Source organism: Phascolarctos cinereus, unplaced genomic scaffold, assembly GCF_003287225.1.
Source record: "Phascolarctos cinereus isolate Bilbo 61053 unplaced genomic scaffold, phaCin_HiC Scaffold_7;HRSCAF=346, whole genome shotgun sequence".
Lineage (NCBI taxonomy): Eukaryota > Metazoa > Chordata > Mammalia > Diprotodontia > Phascolarctidae > Phascolarctos > Phascolarctos cinereus.
This window is the reverse complement of record NW_027556180.1, coordinates 55,358,985-55,372,424: the sequence shown is the minus strand read 5'-3', so window position 1 is coordinate 55,372,424 and position 13,440 is coordinate 55,358,985. Positions and strand designations below refer to the sequence as shown.

The 13,440-nt window shown below is 39.9% G+C and overlaps 1 protein-coding gene across 1 annotated transcript in view; it reads left to right on the top strand.

Annotated features, from left to right (window-relative positions):
• FBXO36 (F-box protein 36) overlaps positions 1–13,440 on the top strand; it is an 87,330-nt gene that overhangs the window by 53,828 nt on the left and 20,062 nt on the right. The window contains exon 2 of the mRNA XM_020970938.2: positions 2,427–2,535. Coding sequence (XP_020826597.1) covers positions 2,427–2,535 — 109 coding nt within the window. The remainder of the gene's footprint in view (positions 1–2,426; positions 2,536–13,440) is intronic.

The following is a 13,440-nucleotide window of genomic DNA, read 5'->3' as shown; positions in this document are numbered from 1 at the left end:
GATGGCTGTTATTGCCATTATTATTGGCAGACACATGAGCTCTACAATTGGTTGTCTCTCACTTTCATCACGTACTCATCTCACCTTGTTTCCTAGTCATACACCTCTCCTTCCATCCTTCACACCGCCTGTGTAATTCCATGTCTTATAACCATACAGTCAGTGGAAGGGTATTAATGTTTAAAGAAAGCAAAAAGATGTTTTAAGGAGAATCTCAAGAGTCATTTAAACGACTCTGCAGTCTTCCAAAGACACCCTTGTCAAGACTTGCAGTGCCTGTATGTGGATAGATGAGGACTGTAAGTTTGTCCATCCAAATCTGTATCATAGTCTTGACAATAAGCATTCTTCGACATAAGAAGTATTTGAGTATTAGGCATACTCGACTTTTCTGTGGGTTTGATAAGCCAAGTTACTTTGATTGATTTTACGTCTCATTTAGGAGACACTGGACTTGATGTAATTAGTACAATGTTATCCAGAAGCAGGACCATCTGTGGGGCCTCACCATTCATAGGGAATCCCTCTCTGATTCACGCTGTATGTTGGACCCTCGCCATGACAATGGCAAACAGCTTTGATGAGTTTATATCTCCTTGTTTTCTGCTTCCCCTGATATTAAAAATCAGAGGGGAGTTGAAGTTATAGTGTATCTTTCGTGGTATCTTCTATGATTCTAATATATGCCTAGAAGATGCCTTCTTCCAAGGTCAAATAGTCAATTTGTGCCCAGGTCATACTAACTCTTAAGACCGGCTCTCACCCACTGAGTCATAGTGCCCTCTATCTTTAAGTTAGCTGTAAAAAAAAAAAATGCATTTGACTCAGTAGTGCAAAACCCTAGAATTAGTATGACTTGGGGACAAACTGACTTTTCAACCCTGAGCGAGGGTCTCTTAATCTTTCAGTACAATATTTTAAGATTACAAATTGCAGAGTGGTTGCTAATTTGCATTGGGAGAGGGAATTTCCTCTTATTACTGTTATTATTAATATAGTGCTTTAAGGTTTACAAAACATGCCACATATGCTATTTCATTTTATCCTCATATCAACCCTAGTTGGTACATGCTATTATTTTCCCCTTTTTACAGATGAGGAAACTGAGAGTGAGAGACATTAAGTGACTTGCCTAGGGTCACACAAGCCAGTAAGTATCTGAGGCCAAATTGGAGTTCAGGTCTCTCTGACTCTGTCCACTACAGAGTTAGTTGGCTGCCTTGAATGTGGGGTCACTGTCTTTGCAGATATTTTCTATCTTTCTTTTGTTCTTCCAGTTTCATCTATGAATGCTGTTGGGATGGTCAATCAATGAACACTTATTAAGCACCTACTAAGTGCCAGGAACTAGGCTAAGTGCTGGGAGTACAAAAGGAGGCGAAAGGCAGTCCCCGCCCTGGAGGAGATGATTCTGTTTAGAAGGATCTCTCACCAAGTTTTCTTTAAATTTGTTTCTCATTCCATTTCATGAGCCTACATGGCCTATAATCTTTTGCCATCCTTTTCCACAGTGTTTTTACGATTTATATTCTAAACCGGTATTGCCTTTGACTGCTCTGTCTCTGCCTGGCAAGGCTAAGGCAGTTTCACAGATCTCCTGAAGCAAAATACAGATGTGTACAAGCACATGATTGGACATTGTATCAAATTTGGTATTATTATCTACATCCGATATTTGATACACACTTAAGATCATAGAAGCATCAATCAGTAAACATTTATTAAGCGCCTACTGTGTGCCAGGCACTGTGCTAATCATCAAGACTACCAGAAGAGGCAAAAGAGTACACCTGCCCTCAAGGAGCTCACAGTCTACCAACAAGCAAGCAAACATAGACAAATAAGCAATAGGCAGGAGAAAGAGGAGATACTTAAAAGAGGGAAGGCGTTAGCATGAAGAAGGGTTGGGAATCATAGAATATTAAAGTTGAAAGTGATCTGGGAGATCTAGTCCACCCATCATTCTGCAGACATTGGGTGTCACGATGCCGTCTACTCTGGGAGCTTCCAGAGCGCTGCACCACCTGCCTCTCTTTGACTTGTGTTCTGGTGGGGACAGTTACTTTTCTTGGGCATCCGTAGCCCTGGTTTACATAGCACTTACTATGGATAATCAGAAAATTGTCCAGCAAAATTAACTTAGTGTTGCATCTGTGAAGGAATCTTGTATGATACTATTGAATAGCTATAGATCTCAGTAGACTTGAGAAATTCAGTGACTTTTCCAAGGTAAAACAGTCAGCCAGTAGACAAGCCAGGTCTCTATCTATCTAGTTCCCTTCTCTTTTCATATGCTGTTGGCCACTCAAGTTACCGCAGTAATAATGTAGTGTTAATACAATAGTTTATACAACTGGAAACCTGTATTTCAGTCCACCAGCATTGACAATGACTCTTGGCCAGCGTCACCGCCGCTCTCTTCACAGGTCATCTTTAGATGGTGGAGGATCTCCCTGAGGAATGACTACCGTACGAACAGACCTGGAGTAACTAAAGAGTGCTATGAAGACTTCTTGGATGATGTGAATCTTCATGGTAAGGTATAGGAATGATACTTGGAACCTGTTCTTTTTCATTAAATAATGCTTTGACAAGGCAGATTGGTTGTGTGGTAGATATAGCATTAGATCCTGAGTGAGGAAGATCTGAGGTCAAATGCAGCACAGGTACTTAGTAGCTCTGTGGCTCCAGGCAAGTCACTTTAACCTGTATCTCACTCAGTTTCCTTACCTGTAAAATGAAGATAATATCAGGGCAGCTAGGTGGTGCAGTGGATAGAGCACCAGCCCTGGATTCGGGAGAACCTGAGCTCAAATGTGGCCTCAGACCAAACACTTGACACTTACTAGCTGTGTGACCCTGGGCAAGTCACTTAACCCCATTGCCTAGCCAAAAAAAAAAAAAAGGAGATAATAATAGCAGCTACCTCCCAGAGTGAGGATAACATGAGATAATATTTGTAAAGTACTTAAAAGACTTTAAAGTGCTATGTTGTTGTTGTTGAATCGTCTCTGACTCTTTGTGACCCCATTTTGGGTTTTCTTTAGAGAGATTCTGGAGTGGTTTGCCATTTCCCTCTCCAGCTTATTTTACAGATGAGGAAACTGAGGCAAATGGAGTTAGGTGACTTGCACAGAGTCACATAGCTAGGAAGTGTCTGAGGCCAAATTTGAACTCATGCCTTTCTCACTCTAGGCCTGGGGCTCTTTCTACTGCACCACCTAGCTGCCCATAATGCTATATAAAGTTAGGTATTATTAAGAAGAGACAAATGTATTATGTTTCAAAACAATGCGTTGGTGGAGCTGTGTTCTCCTTGGTTTGGGGAGGGCCTCCACCAGTTCACATCATGACTCGTCCATGCCTCATCTGGGGCCGTTCCTGTCCGTGTATTCCTACCAGTCCTCCTCAGAGGATCCATTCAATACACCGGAAGCCTTCCCCTTCCTCTATTTAACATTACACGAGTTTCGGTGCAGCAATGAAGCTACCTGGTTTGTGGGGTAGTGGAGAGAGGGCTGGCCTCAGAGCCAGGAAGACTTATTCAAGTCCTAGCTCTGAAACCTATTGACTCTGTGACCGAAGAAAGCCCTGAACCTCTCAGTGCTCCAGGCAACCTTCCGAGAAGAGGTGCAGACCAGCCCAGCTGGAGGGAGCTGCTCCCTGGAAACACCCTCACCAGTGGGCCCCCAGGTTGGGTCTCTGGGCCTCTCCCTCTCACGACGTGGCTGGCCCACTTTTTCTGATGATATATCTCTGTGATAATGCGTGACTCTTAGACCACTGATTGCACACAGTCAACCTTGGTAATGCATTGCTGCAGATTTATGCCCACCAATCTTCCCTCTTTTGCCTTTTGATCTACCTAGATTTTGATTCTTTGGCTATAATGGTATCTTATGATCTGTAGCCCTCTAACATCACTAGGAAAACACTCATGTAAGAAAATTGTTTTTCATCTTCAAGGGAACCACTTGAGGTGATTGAAAAAAAATGGAGCAATTTCCCCAATATAATCTAGCCTGACTTTTTTTTTTTTCCTTCTCTGATGTTAGGCCCACTCAAATGCGATGACTTTCTAGGATATATGTACTAATATACTAACTTATTGGTCTGCTTATCCAAATACATGAGATATTCTGAACCATAGGCATTCATCATCCATCCCATCTGGTTTTTGTCCTGTAGATTAATAGGCCAGATTCTTTTTTTTTTTTTTCCCTAGGCAGTAGGGTTAAAGTGAGTTGCCCAGGGTCACACAGCTAGTAAGTATCAAGTGTCTGAAGCTGGATTTGAACTCAGGTCCTCCTGACTCCAGGGCCAGTGCTCCATCCACTGCACCACCTATCTCTGCCCCAATAGACCAGATTCTTTTGAGTTGTTTTGAGTAGTTTATGGAGAAGGCTCTGCCTTGCTATCAGAGGTGATGAAAATCAGCATGGTGTCATCTCAAACAAGGGCATATGGAGGGATGCCCAGAATATGGAAGGAATCACTCTTCCCCTTGCGCCCTGGGAAGGTCATCCTCCATGCCATCCTCCGTGACTTCTCACTGGCGTATTTTCCCATTTTGTGCCATGCTTGATATGGATCATCAGAGGAGCATTGACAAAAGTCATCTCTTTGGTTGTGTACATCTAGGAAATACGTGTGGTCACAGAGTCATGGAATTTGGATTTAAAGGGACCTCAGGGGTCGTCCAGTCCAACTAACCAATGCACAGAAGGAATCCGCAGTATGACACCCTGGACAAGTGGCCATCCAGCCTTTGCTAGGAGATCTCCAAGGAAGGGAAACCCACTGCACTTTGGGAAAGCGCTAATTATTAGGAAGCTTCTCCTGCAACTCCCTCTCCCTTCTGCTTTGACTCCCAGGGCCAGACGGAACAAACGCAATGCCTCTTACACGATTGCCCCTTAAATATTGAAGTCAGCCAGCATGTCTCCAAGCTAAATACTCCCAGTTCCCTCCGTTTACCTTCATGTGACATGGAGTCAGAGGTCTTCACCACCCTGGTTGTCCTTCCCTGTACGCTCTATGACTTATCAACGTGCCTCAGCTGTGGGGTCCACAACGAAGCGCTGTTAACCCTCCAGATGAAGTCTGGGGAGGGCAGAGTCCAGTAGGATTATTACCTTCTCCTTCCTGGAAAGTTATGTCTTCCCAACTGTAGCCCAAGACTACCTTCATTTTTTGGCAGCTACATCACACTGTTGACCCATACTGAGCTTGGAGTCTACAATATCGCCTAGATCTTCTTCAGAAAGACCGTACATTTATCCCTATTGAATTTCCTCTTATTACCGACCTCAAGAACATTTTAGATTTTGATTCCATCATCTTGTGTGTTAACCATCCCTCCCAGCTTGGTATCATTTGCCAATTCGATGAACACATCTTCTCTGACTGATAAAAACTGCTAAACACTGTAGGGCCAAGCACAGATCCTTAGGGCTCTCTACTGGAGACCTCCTGCTGCAGTGACATTGAACTCTTCTCTGAGTCCCACCATCCAGCTGGTTTTGCATCCATCTAATTGCGTTGTGATTGAATGCATTTCTCGCCATCTTCTTCACAATAGTAAGAGATACTTTGATCAAAAGCTTTGCTGAAGTCTGTGGGGTGGGAACCTGCAGCCTCGAGGCCACATGTGGCCTTCTAAGTCCTCATGTGCAGCCTTTTAACTGAGTCCAAGTTCTACAGAACAAATCCTTTTATTAAGGGGATTTGTTCTGTAAAGTTTGGATTCAGTCAAAGGGCCGAGCCTGAGGACCTAGAGGGCCACATGTGGCCTGCAGGCCTCAGGTTCCCCACCCCTGGCTAGGTAAACTATGTCCAATGCATTCCCCTCATTCGGTAGCTTAGTAATCCTGGCAAGAAAAGGAAATGAGGTTAGTCTGACATCACTCTCTTGATTCAGCTATGCTGGCTCTTTGTAATCACCACTTCTCTATCTAGATGTTTGCCAACCTAGTGTTTAATGATCTGTTTGGTAATCCCTCAAGAGTCCAAGTCATGCTCTCTGGCCTATAGATTACAAACTGTCCTCTTCTCTTTTTAAAAAAAATCAGAACATTTGCCTTTCTCCCATCTTGTGTTCTCCCTCTTCTGTTTCCCATGGTCTTTCAGATATCACTGAGTGGCTCAGCCACATGCTAGGAGGCACCATTTTGAAGGAAAGCCTTCTCAAACATCTGTTGTATATGCTGGTATATTTTAAAAAAGAATAGAATATTGGCTGGTGTGGGAAACAGGGCACCATAGCTAAATGTCCAATAGCCCAGGTCTACATAATTACAAGAGTATCAAGGTAAATGTAGCTTTGGCTTTAATGCTTTATTAAAAACAGGTTTCTTAAGTTTAAAAATAGCTTTAAAATGTTATTAGAAAGCATAACCAAAAACCTCACTGAATCCTTGATTCCTCAGGGAGTCTGGCTATATTAAATACTTTTATTACTGATATTGTGAATCTTACCATTTCCTTAAATAGAAGCTTCCTACATGTTGAACTTGCTAGTAATTTTATCAATCATTAGCACTTCTTAATAATAGCTGACACATGGTGCTTTCAGGTTTGCAGGGTACTTTATATGCATCGCCTGATATGAACCTCACAACAACTCTGTGAGGTCTTACCCTTCCCATTTTGCATGAGGAAACTGAGAGAGGTTAAGAGAAGTGAGTAGATCAAGGTCACTCAGCAAGGGTCAGAGGCAAAATGTGAAACCCTGTCTTCCTAATTCTAAACATAATAGTCTGTCCTTCTACTCCGTTTTGCTACTCAACCCTGCCTCTCCCATAAATCCTTATGTTTTGAAGTCTCTTTCTAGCTTTCTTTTTCTCTAAAAATACCTATCTCATATTTTAATCTATATTTTAGATATCTAAAATGTATAGCTTATGTATAAAATATACATCTTATATTTATACATAAAATATATCATATGATAATACATGTTTGGAATGTATTCCTAATCAAATAGTCTTTTGGGAAAAGTATACACAGTGACCACAATGATGTAAATAAAGTCAGCTTTGAGAAGCAACGAACTCTGGTCAAATCTAACATTCAGGGTTAATACCATGGCATCAAGGCTAAGGGACTCATACCTTCTTCCCATTAACAGTCAATAAACTAACTTTTCAAGGATTGCTATGTAGGGTATGTGTTTGAGCATTTGCCGAGAAGTATCTGTTGGATCAAAATAAAACATATTAATAATTTTTTAAAAGAACAGATTAAAGGTAGTAGTGAGGGCTAATCTCAGAAGTGGAAGGAATACAAAAGACCAGTTAGCCCATTTAACCTTTTCATTTGACTTTTGGTGAAACTGAGTCACCACCAGAACTACATCCCATCCGTATCTAACTTTTATGTATTCCCATAAAATCAGGATAACTTACATTGGCATCTGCAAGTAATCAACATTTCACTGAAACCTTCTGTCATTTAATATTATAAACTAGAAATGGTTTTTTTTGGGGGGGAGGAGTTGTGGAGTTTTAATATGAAAACATTTGATTAAATAAGTTATGACATCATCAAAATTCCTGCCATTGTGCATAACTTGTTTATTTAAACTATTTGTTATCTGTCTGGTGGCTGGAGAAAGTCGTCCTTTAGTGGAAAAAAACACCAAACCCATTAGGAAACATGTGATTCTGAAGAGATAGATACAAAGCAAGTTTCTGTAGATTAAAGCATGCAGAATCCCTGGCTCAAAGCTTATTTGCATAAAGATATTGAAAGTTTGAGATCCTGGTTTTCTGATTTCTGGCTTTTAACGCAGGGTTACAATTAGGTTTCTTTTGCATTTACAATACATAGCAGAGTGTTATGCACACAGAAGGTAAGTGAATGTTTATAGATTCAATTAATTTTCCTATTAATTCCCATAGAATTTGAGGTGCATTACTCCACCACCAAAATTTAAAGGTGGTCCTAAGAATGGTTGGTTATTCCAATAGAATATTCGGTACAACTGTATCTGGCTCAGTTAGACTCAGTCTTCCTTATCCCCTCCAACTGCCAAGTGGCCCAACCTGGTTCTTCTCCAAGAAGTTTCCTCCCGCTTGTGATGGAAAAAAGACCAGAGGATTTCCTAATAAGGACAAGGGTAGAGCAAGGCTGCCTCCTCTCACCATTACAGTTTTACATTGTTTTAGAAATGCTGCCAAAGCAGCAAGGGAAGAAAAACAAATTAAGGGTTCAAGCACAGGTATAGAATATGTTTTGTAGGTCATAGTTATGTAGTTAGGTAAAAAGCCACATCTGACACAGCAAAGAAATTGGTCAAAGTAATAAACAGCTTTAGCAAATTTACTAAATAATTCTAATATAATTATTGAGGACCCCTCCAAGTCATCAATATTATCCATGTTTCTCACACAACCAGAAGAAATTGGTAGAAAAGGAAATAGCATTCATAAAAACAACAAAATAGATAAAATATTTGGTTAGAAATCTACCAAGACACACAAGACCTTTATAAATACAATTATAAAACAGTTTTTACAAAAATAAAGGAAGAATTAAATAATTGGAAAAAGTCAATGCACATGGCTAGGTTGAATCAATATACTTAACATCCCTTTTCACTCTGGAGCTGAAATCCCAAACACCTCAGCTAAGCTATAAATATAATTCAGTGCCAGTGAAAATCAGTGCCAATAAGTATACTCCATAGAACTACATATTAAAATAACAAAATGTATATGGAAGAACAAATTGACAAAAATTTCCAGGGCAACAGAATTTGCATGGACTGATCTCAGATTACACTATGAAGCAGTCACTCTTGAAACGATCTGATGTTTTATGAAAAAATTTTAAAAATGGATCAGGACAAATTAGAAAACCCAGAACTAGAATCAAGTGCATCCGATAGATTAAAGTTTGGTAAATCCAAGATCACAAACAACTGGGAAAGGAATTCATTATTTAATAAAGCTGTCAGGAAGAAAATACCAGCATGCTAAATAAGGAGATTAAATCTGTATCTTACACCAAATACTATAATAAATCCCAAATGGATCAATTCTAAATATTTTTTTTTAATTTAAAACTGTAAGATAATGAAATATTATATCTATCGTGATTGTGAAAGAGGTAGAAAAATCTTAGCTATTCAACAAATAAAGAGGTGTGATTATTTTTATTATATAAAAATAAAGTGCTTTTTCACCATAAAAAGGCAGTGCAACTAGAGGAAAACATAAAAAAAAACCCCCAAGAACAGATTGGTAAAGAAAACTTTTGCAATAAACATTTATTTTTTAAAAATTGTTTTATTATTGCTATTTGTTTACACACAACAGTCATTTCTACTTACCACCATTATTTGAACCCTCCATCCTGGCAAAAAAAGAAGAAATATTCAGGCAAAATATAATGAGCTACATTTGGCAGCACAAACTACATTCCTCACCCCTGGTCTCCTACCTCTCCCATAGAGGGAGATGTGTTCTATTGTCAGCCTCCCAGGACTGAAATTATTCATTTCAATTGAACACAGAGCTCAGTTACCTTTTTTAAAAAAAATTTTAAATTTTAAATTTTTTTACTTTTTGACTAGGCAATGGGGTTAAGTGACTTGCCTGGGGTCACACAGCTAGGAAGTGTCAAGTGTCTGAGGCCAGATTTGAACTCAGGTCTTCCTGACTTGAAGGCTGGAGTTCTCTCCACTGTGCCACCTAGCTGCCCCTCAGTCACCTTTCAATGTTATCATTTTCATTACTGCAGTCATGCAGTGACTACTCCTAGGCAGCTAGGTGGCCCAGTGGATAGAGTGCTGAGTCTAAAGGGAGGAAGAGCTGAGTTCAAATTCAGCTTCAGATACTATTTGGCGCAGGGCAAATCACTTAAACTCTGTTTGCCTGAATTTCCTCATCTATAAAATGGGGATAATAATGGCACCATGGTTGTTGTGGGGGTCAAATGAAATAATTACTGTGAAGTGCTTAGCACAGCACCTACCACATCGCAAGCACTGTGTAAATGTTAGCCATTATCATCATGCTGTCTTTTGGGATGCCTTTTGTTTTTAGGTAACAGCCCTCTCAAAGATCCTGTGAGGTCTATTTCCTCCCAGTTGGGGAAGAGGACTGGAATCAGGACTGGAGGGCTTTACTTCTCCCAGTCACATTCATTTCTAAATATATGCCTTCCCCATACCCAGCACACCTTTCCTTCCTAACAAAGGTTAAAAAATAAATTCATCAAAACCAACTCAGAAATCAATTGTGTGACCACATAGGCAACGTTCGACAGCTCAGATCCCCCAACTCTTCCACCCTTTTCTGGGCTGGGTGACCCTGGGTAAGTCACTTCTCACTTTAGAGGCAACTCTGTAAGGCTCCAAGTCAATCATTCAGTCATTCAGTCAACCAATAAACATTTATTAAGCACCTGTTGTGTACTAGCCACTGTGCCATCTGATAAATTTCAGAGAACATTCTCATGTACATTGTAGCAGTTTTTCAAAAGGAACCTCCTACACCAATTAAATTATATCTAGCCCAAAAGGAAATGATAATATTAACAATATTATACTTATTAATAATAATTATTATAATATAAATAATAATGATAATAATAATGGAAACACAGTTTAGAAATATAAGCAAAAAAGTTCAAAAGAGAATTCAAAAATAAACGCATTTTATTACTTTGTTAAAATCAATATAAACAATTTAAATTTATAGCTTAATATATAGTTTTAAACAAACTAGATAATATAAGCTTATGGTTCCACATACAATATTTTAAAAAATTCTTCCTTGTAAATTTGGGTATTGGTGTTTGTTCACGGTTTCTAAGTTTATAATTCAAAATAAACATTCCCTTCTCATGTCCTAATACCCCTATAAAATACCCGTAGAAATACCCATGCCATATAAATGGGAGTTTAGCCCTCCTCTACCAGCCTCTTGAGCGTGTGTGACCATGGACAAGTCAACCAACCTCTTTATTACCATTTCAGGTACATTAGGGGGAGCTCTTAGACAGTGGGACAAACAGGAAAGTCAGTATGAAGTTCTCCAGTTTGGTAGATGATAGCTTTTCAGCTAAGAGGGAAGTTGGAACTCATCTGGTCCCACCACATAAGGACACTGAGGGACGTGGAGTTTGAGTAACTTTTACTGATGTGGACTAGAGGAAGGAGTGCTCAGACTGGAGTCGGGAGAGCCTTGCCCTTGAAGCTACCTAGTCACATCGCCAAGGGCAAATGAGTCACTTTCCCTTGATCTCAGTTTCCTTATCTGTAAAATCAGAATAGGCATGGTACTTCCTTGCCAAGATTGTTGCGAGGATAGACTGAGATAATTGTGTGTCAAACACTTCGCAAACCTCAAAGTGATATCTGAATATCGGCAATTATTTTTTACTGTTGCAATTGCTGTTGTCCTAATTTGGTTCTGACCTTGGCCTTGACCCTCCACAGGGAAGAAGTATGGACACAGAATTAAAATCGTATTTAAGAATGCATTATGCCTTCTGAACGAAACCTTTGGAGGAAATGCGATAAATCTCTAGTGAAATAGCAACACTGAAAATAAGTTACAAAAATTCAGATACCAAAACAAACATGAAATATCTTAACGGAAACCAAATATTCTTGGCTCTAAACCCAAATAATAAAAGTACTTTCTGGGGATAAGTCAGCTTGTGCTATCAAGTTGCAGTAAAAGAATAATTTGCATAATATATTCTTCCTGAATATTATGTTTCCTTTGATTCAAATCATCAATATAAAATTAGCAGCGAATAGTATAAGAACATAGGGCTCCCAAGCTTTAAGAAAATATATACATATATAGTTTCCCCCCCCAACTTAATAGTCTTTTAGAAAAGAAAAAAAAATTCCATGGGACAGCAAGGTAGTATAGTGGATAAAGTGCCAGGCCTGGAGTCAGGAAGATTCCTTTTCTTGAATTCAGATTCCTAGCTGTGTGACCCTGGGCAAGTCACTTACCCCTGCTTGCCTCAGTTTCCTCATCTGTAAAATGAGCTGGAGAAGGAAATGGCAAACCACTTCAGTATCTTTGCCAAGAAAACCCCAAATAGGGGGCAGCTAGGTGGTGCGATGAATAGAGCACCAGCCCTGGAGTCAGCAGGACCTGACTTCAAATCCAGACTCGGACACTTAACACTTACTAGCTGTGTGACCCTGGGCAAGTCACATAACCTCAATTGCCAAAGGGGGGGAAAAAAAGAGAACTCCAGATGGGATCATGAAGAATCAGATGTGACTGACATAACTGAATGACAAAAAAAGAAAAAAATTAACTGACTTAGGACAAATTATCTCTTCCAGTCCTAAAATTCTGTGATTTTATGGATCACAGCATTTATGAAGCATTATCCTAAATTGAACTGTCAAAAAGTTAAGATAAAGCTATTGGGGGGAGGGGGAGGCTGCTGACAGTTTATTTGAGTAAAGCATGACCTGATCATGGCAGTGCATTTAGGGAAATACCAGAGAATTGAGCCGGAATTTGCTTAAACTATTTCTTTATTTCTTGGAACTGAAAGAGAAAATACGTTTCACACACAGATGCAGAATCTTAGTGCTGTGAAGAAACGCTTCGCCGAGTGAGAGCAAAGCTGGAATATTTGTGTGATATTTTGAGAAGACACGAAATCAATTAAGGGTGATGTCAAGTGAGGAGATTAATGAGGGTATTCAAATTTGGGAGATTAATGAAGGCATACAATGTAAAGTCAGATTCAGCAGCCAGACAGATTCCTTTTTCTTCTCTCTGGTTGACTTCATCCTGGAGTAATTCTATTTCTGGAATAAATCTAATTCTATTTAATAAACATTTATTAATCATTGTTGTTGTTGTTTGTCCTTTGTTTTCGAAGAGGACCATGACATCAGGGAGGTGATGCCATGACTCACAAGTGGATTGGATTGAAGTGAGGGAGGGCCGTGCAAAGTCACCAGCCTCACTTTCTCCTCCTGAGCCATCTGGGTCCAGTGGTGAGATGTAGATCAGGACGACTTGGAGATGGCCACTATGCAGTGGGAGACCTTGGCCTTTTTAAGTTAAAGTCTTCAACAGGTCTCAGTTTGACTGAGGCAACACCCATTCAGTGATTAAGGCTAGAAAAGAAATAAGGAAGAAAGTGGCCTCTTTACCTAGTCAAAAAAAAAAATTTGATTGACTAAGCATTGTTCTAGGAATAGAAAGACAAAAAAGAAAATGGTGCCTGCCCTCAAAGAGCTTATATTCTACTGGGATGAGCCATCCTCCTAGAGACCATGGGGATGGGAGGGTCTTCTGAAGGTGCTGGGATAGAAGTGCCTCCTGACTAATTCTTCTTCCTGGATTTCAGAAAAACAGGGCAATGGCCTTGGGGATGAGCCAGTCAGTGCCAAGGGAAAAACAAAGCCTTCCCTGGAAATGTTGGTAAAGAATCAAGCCCCAGAGC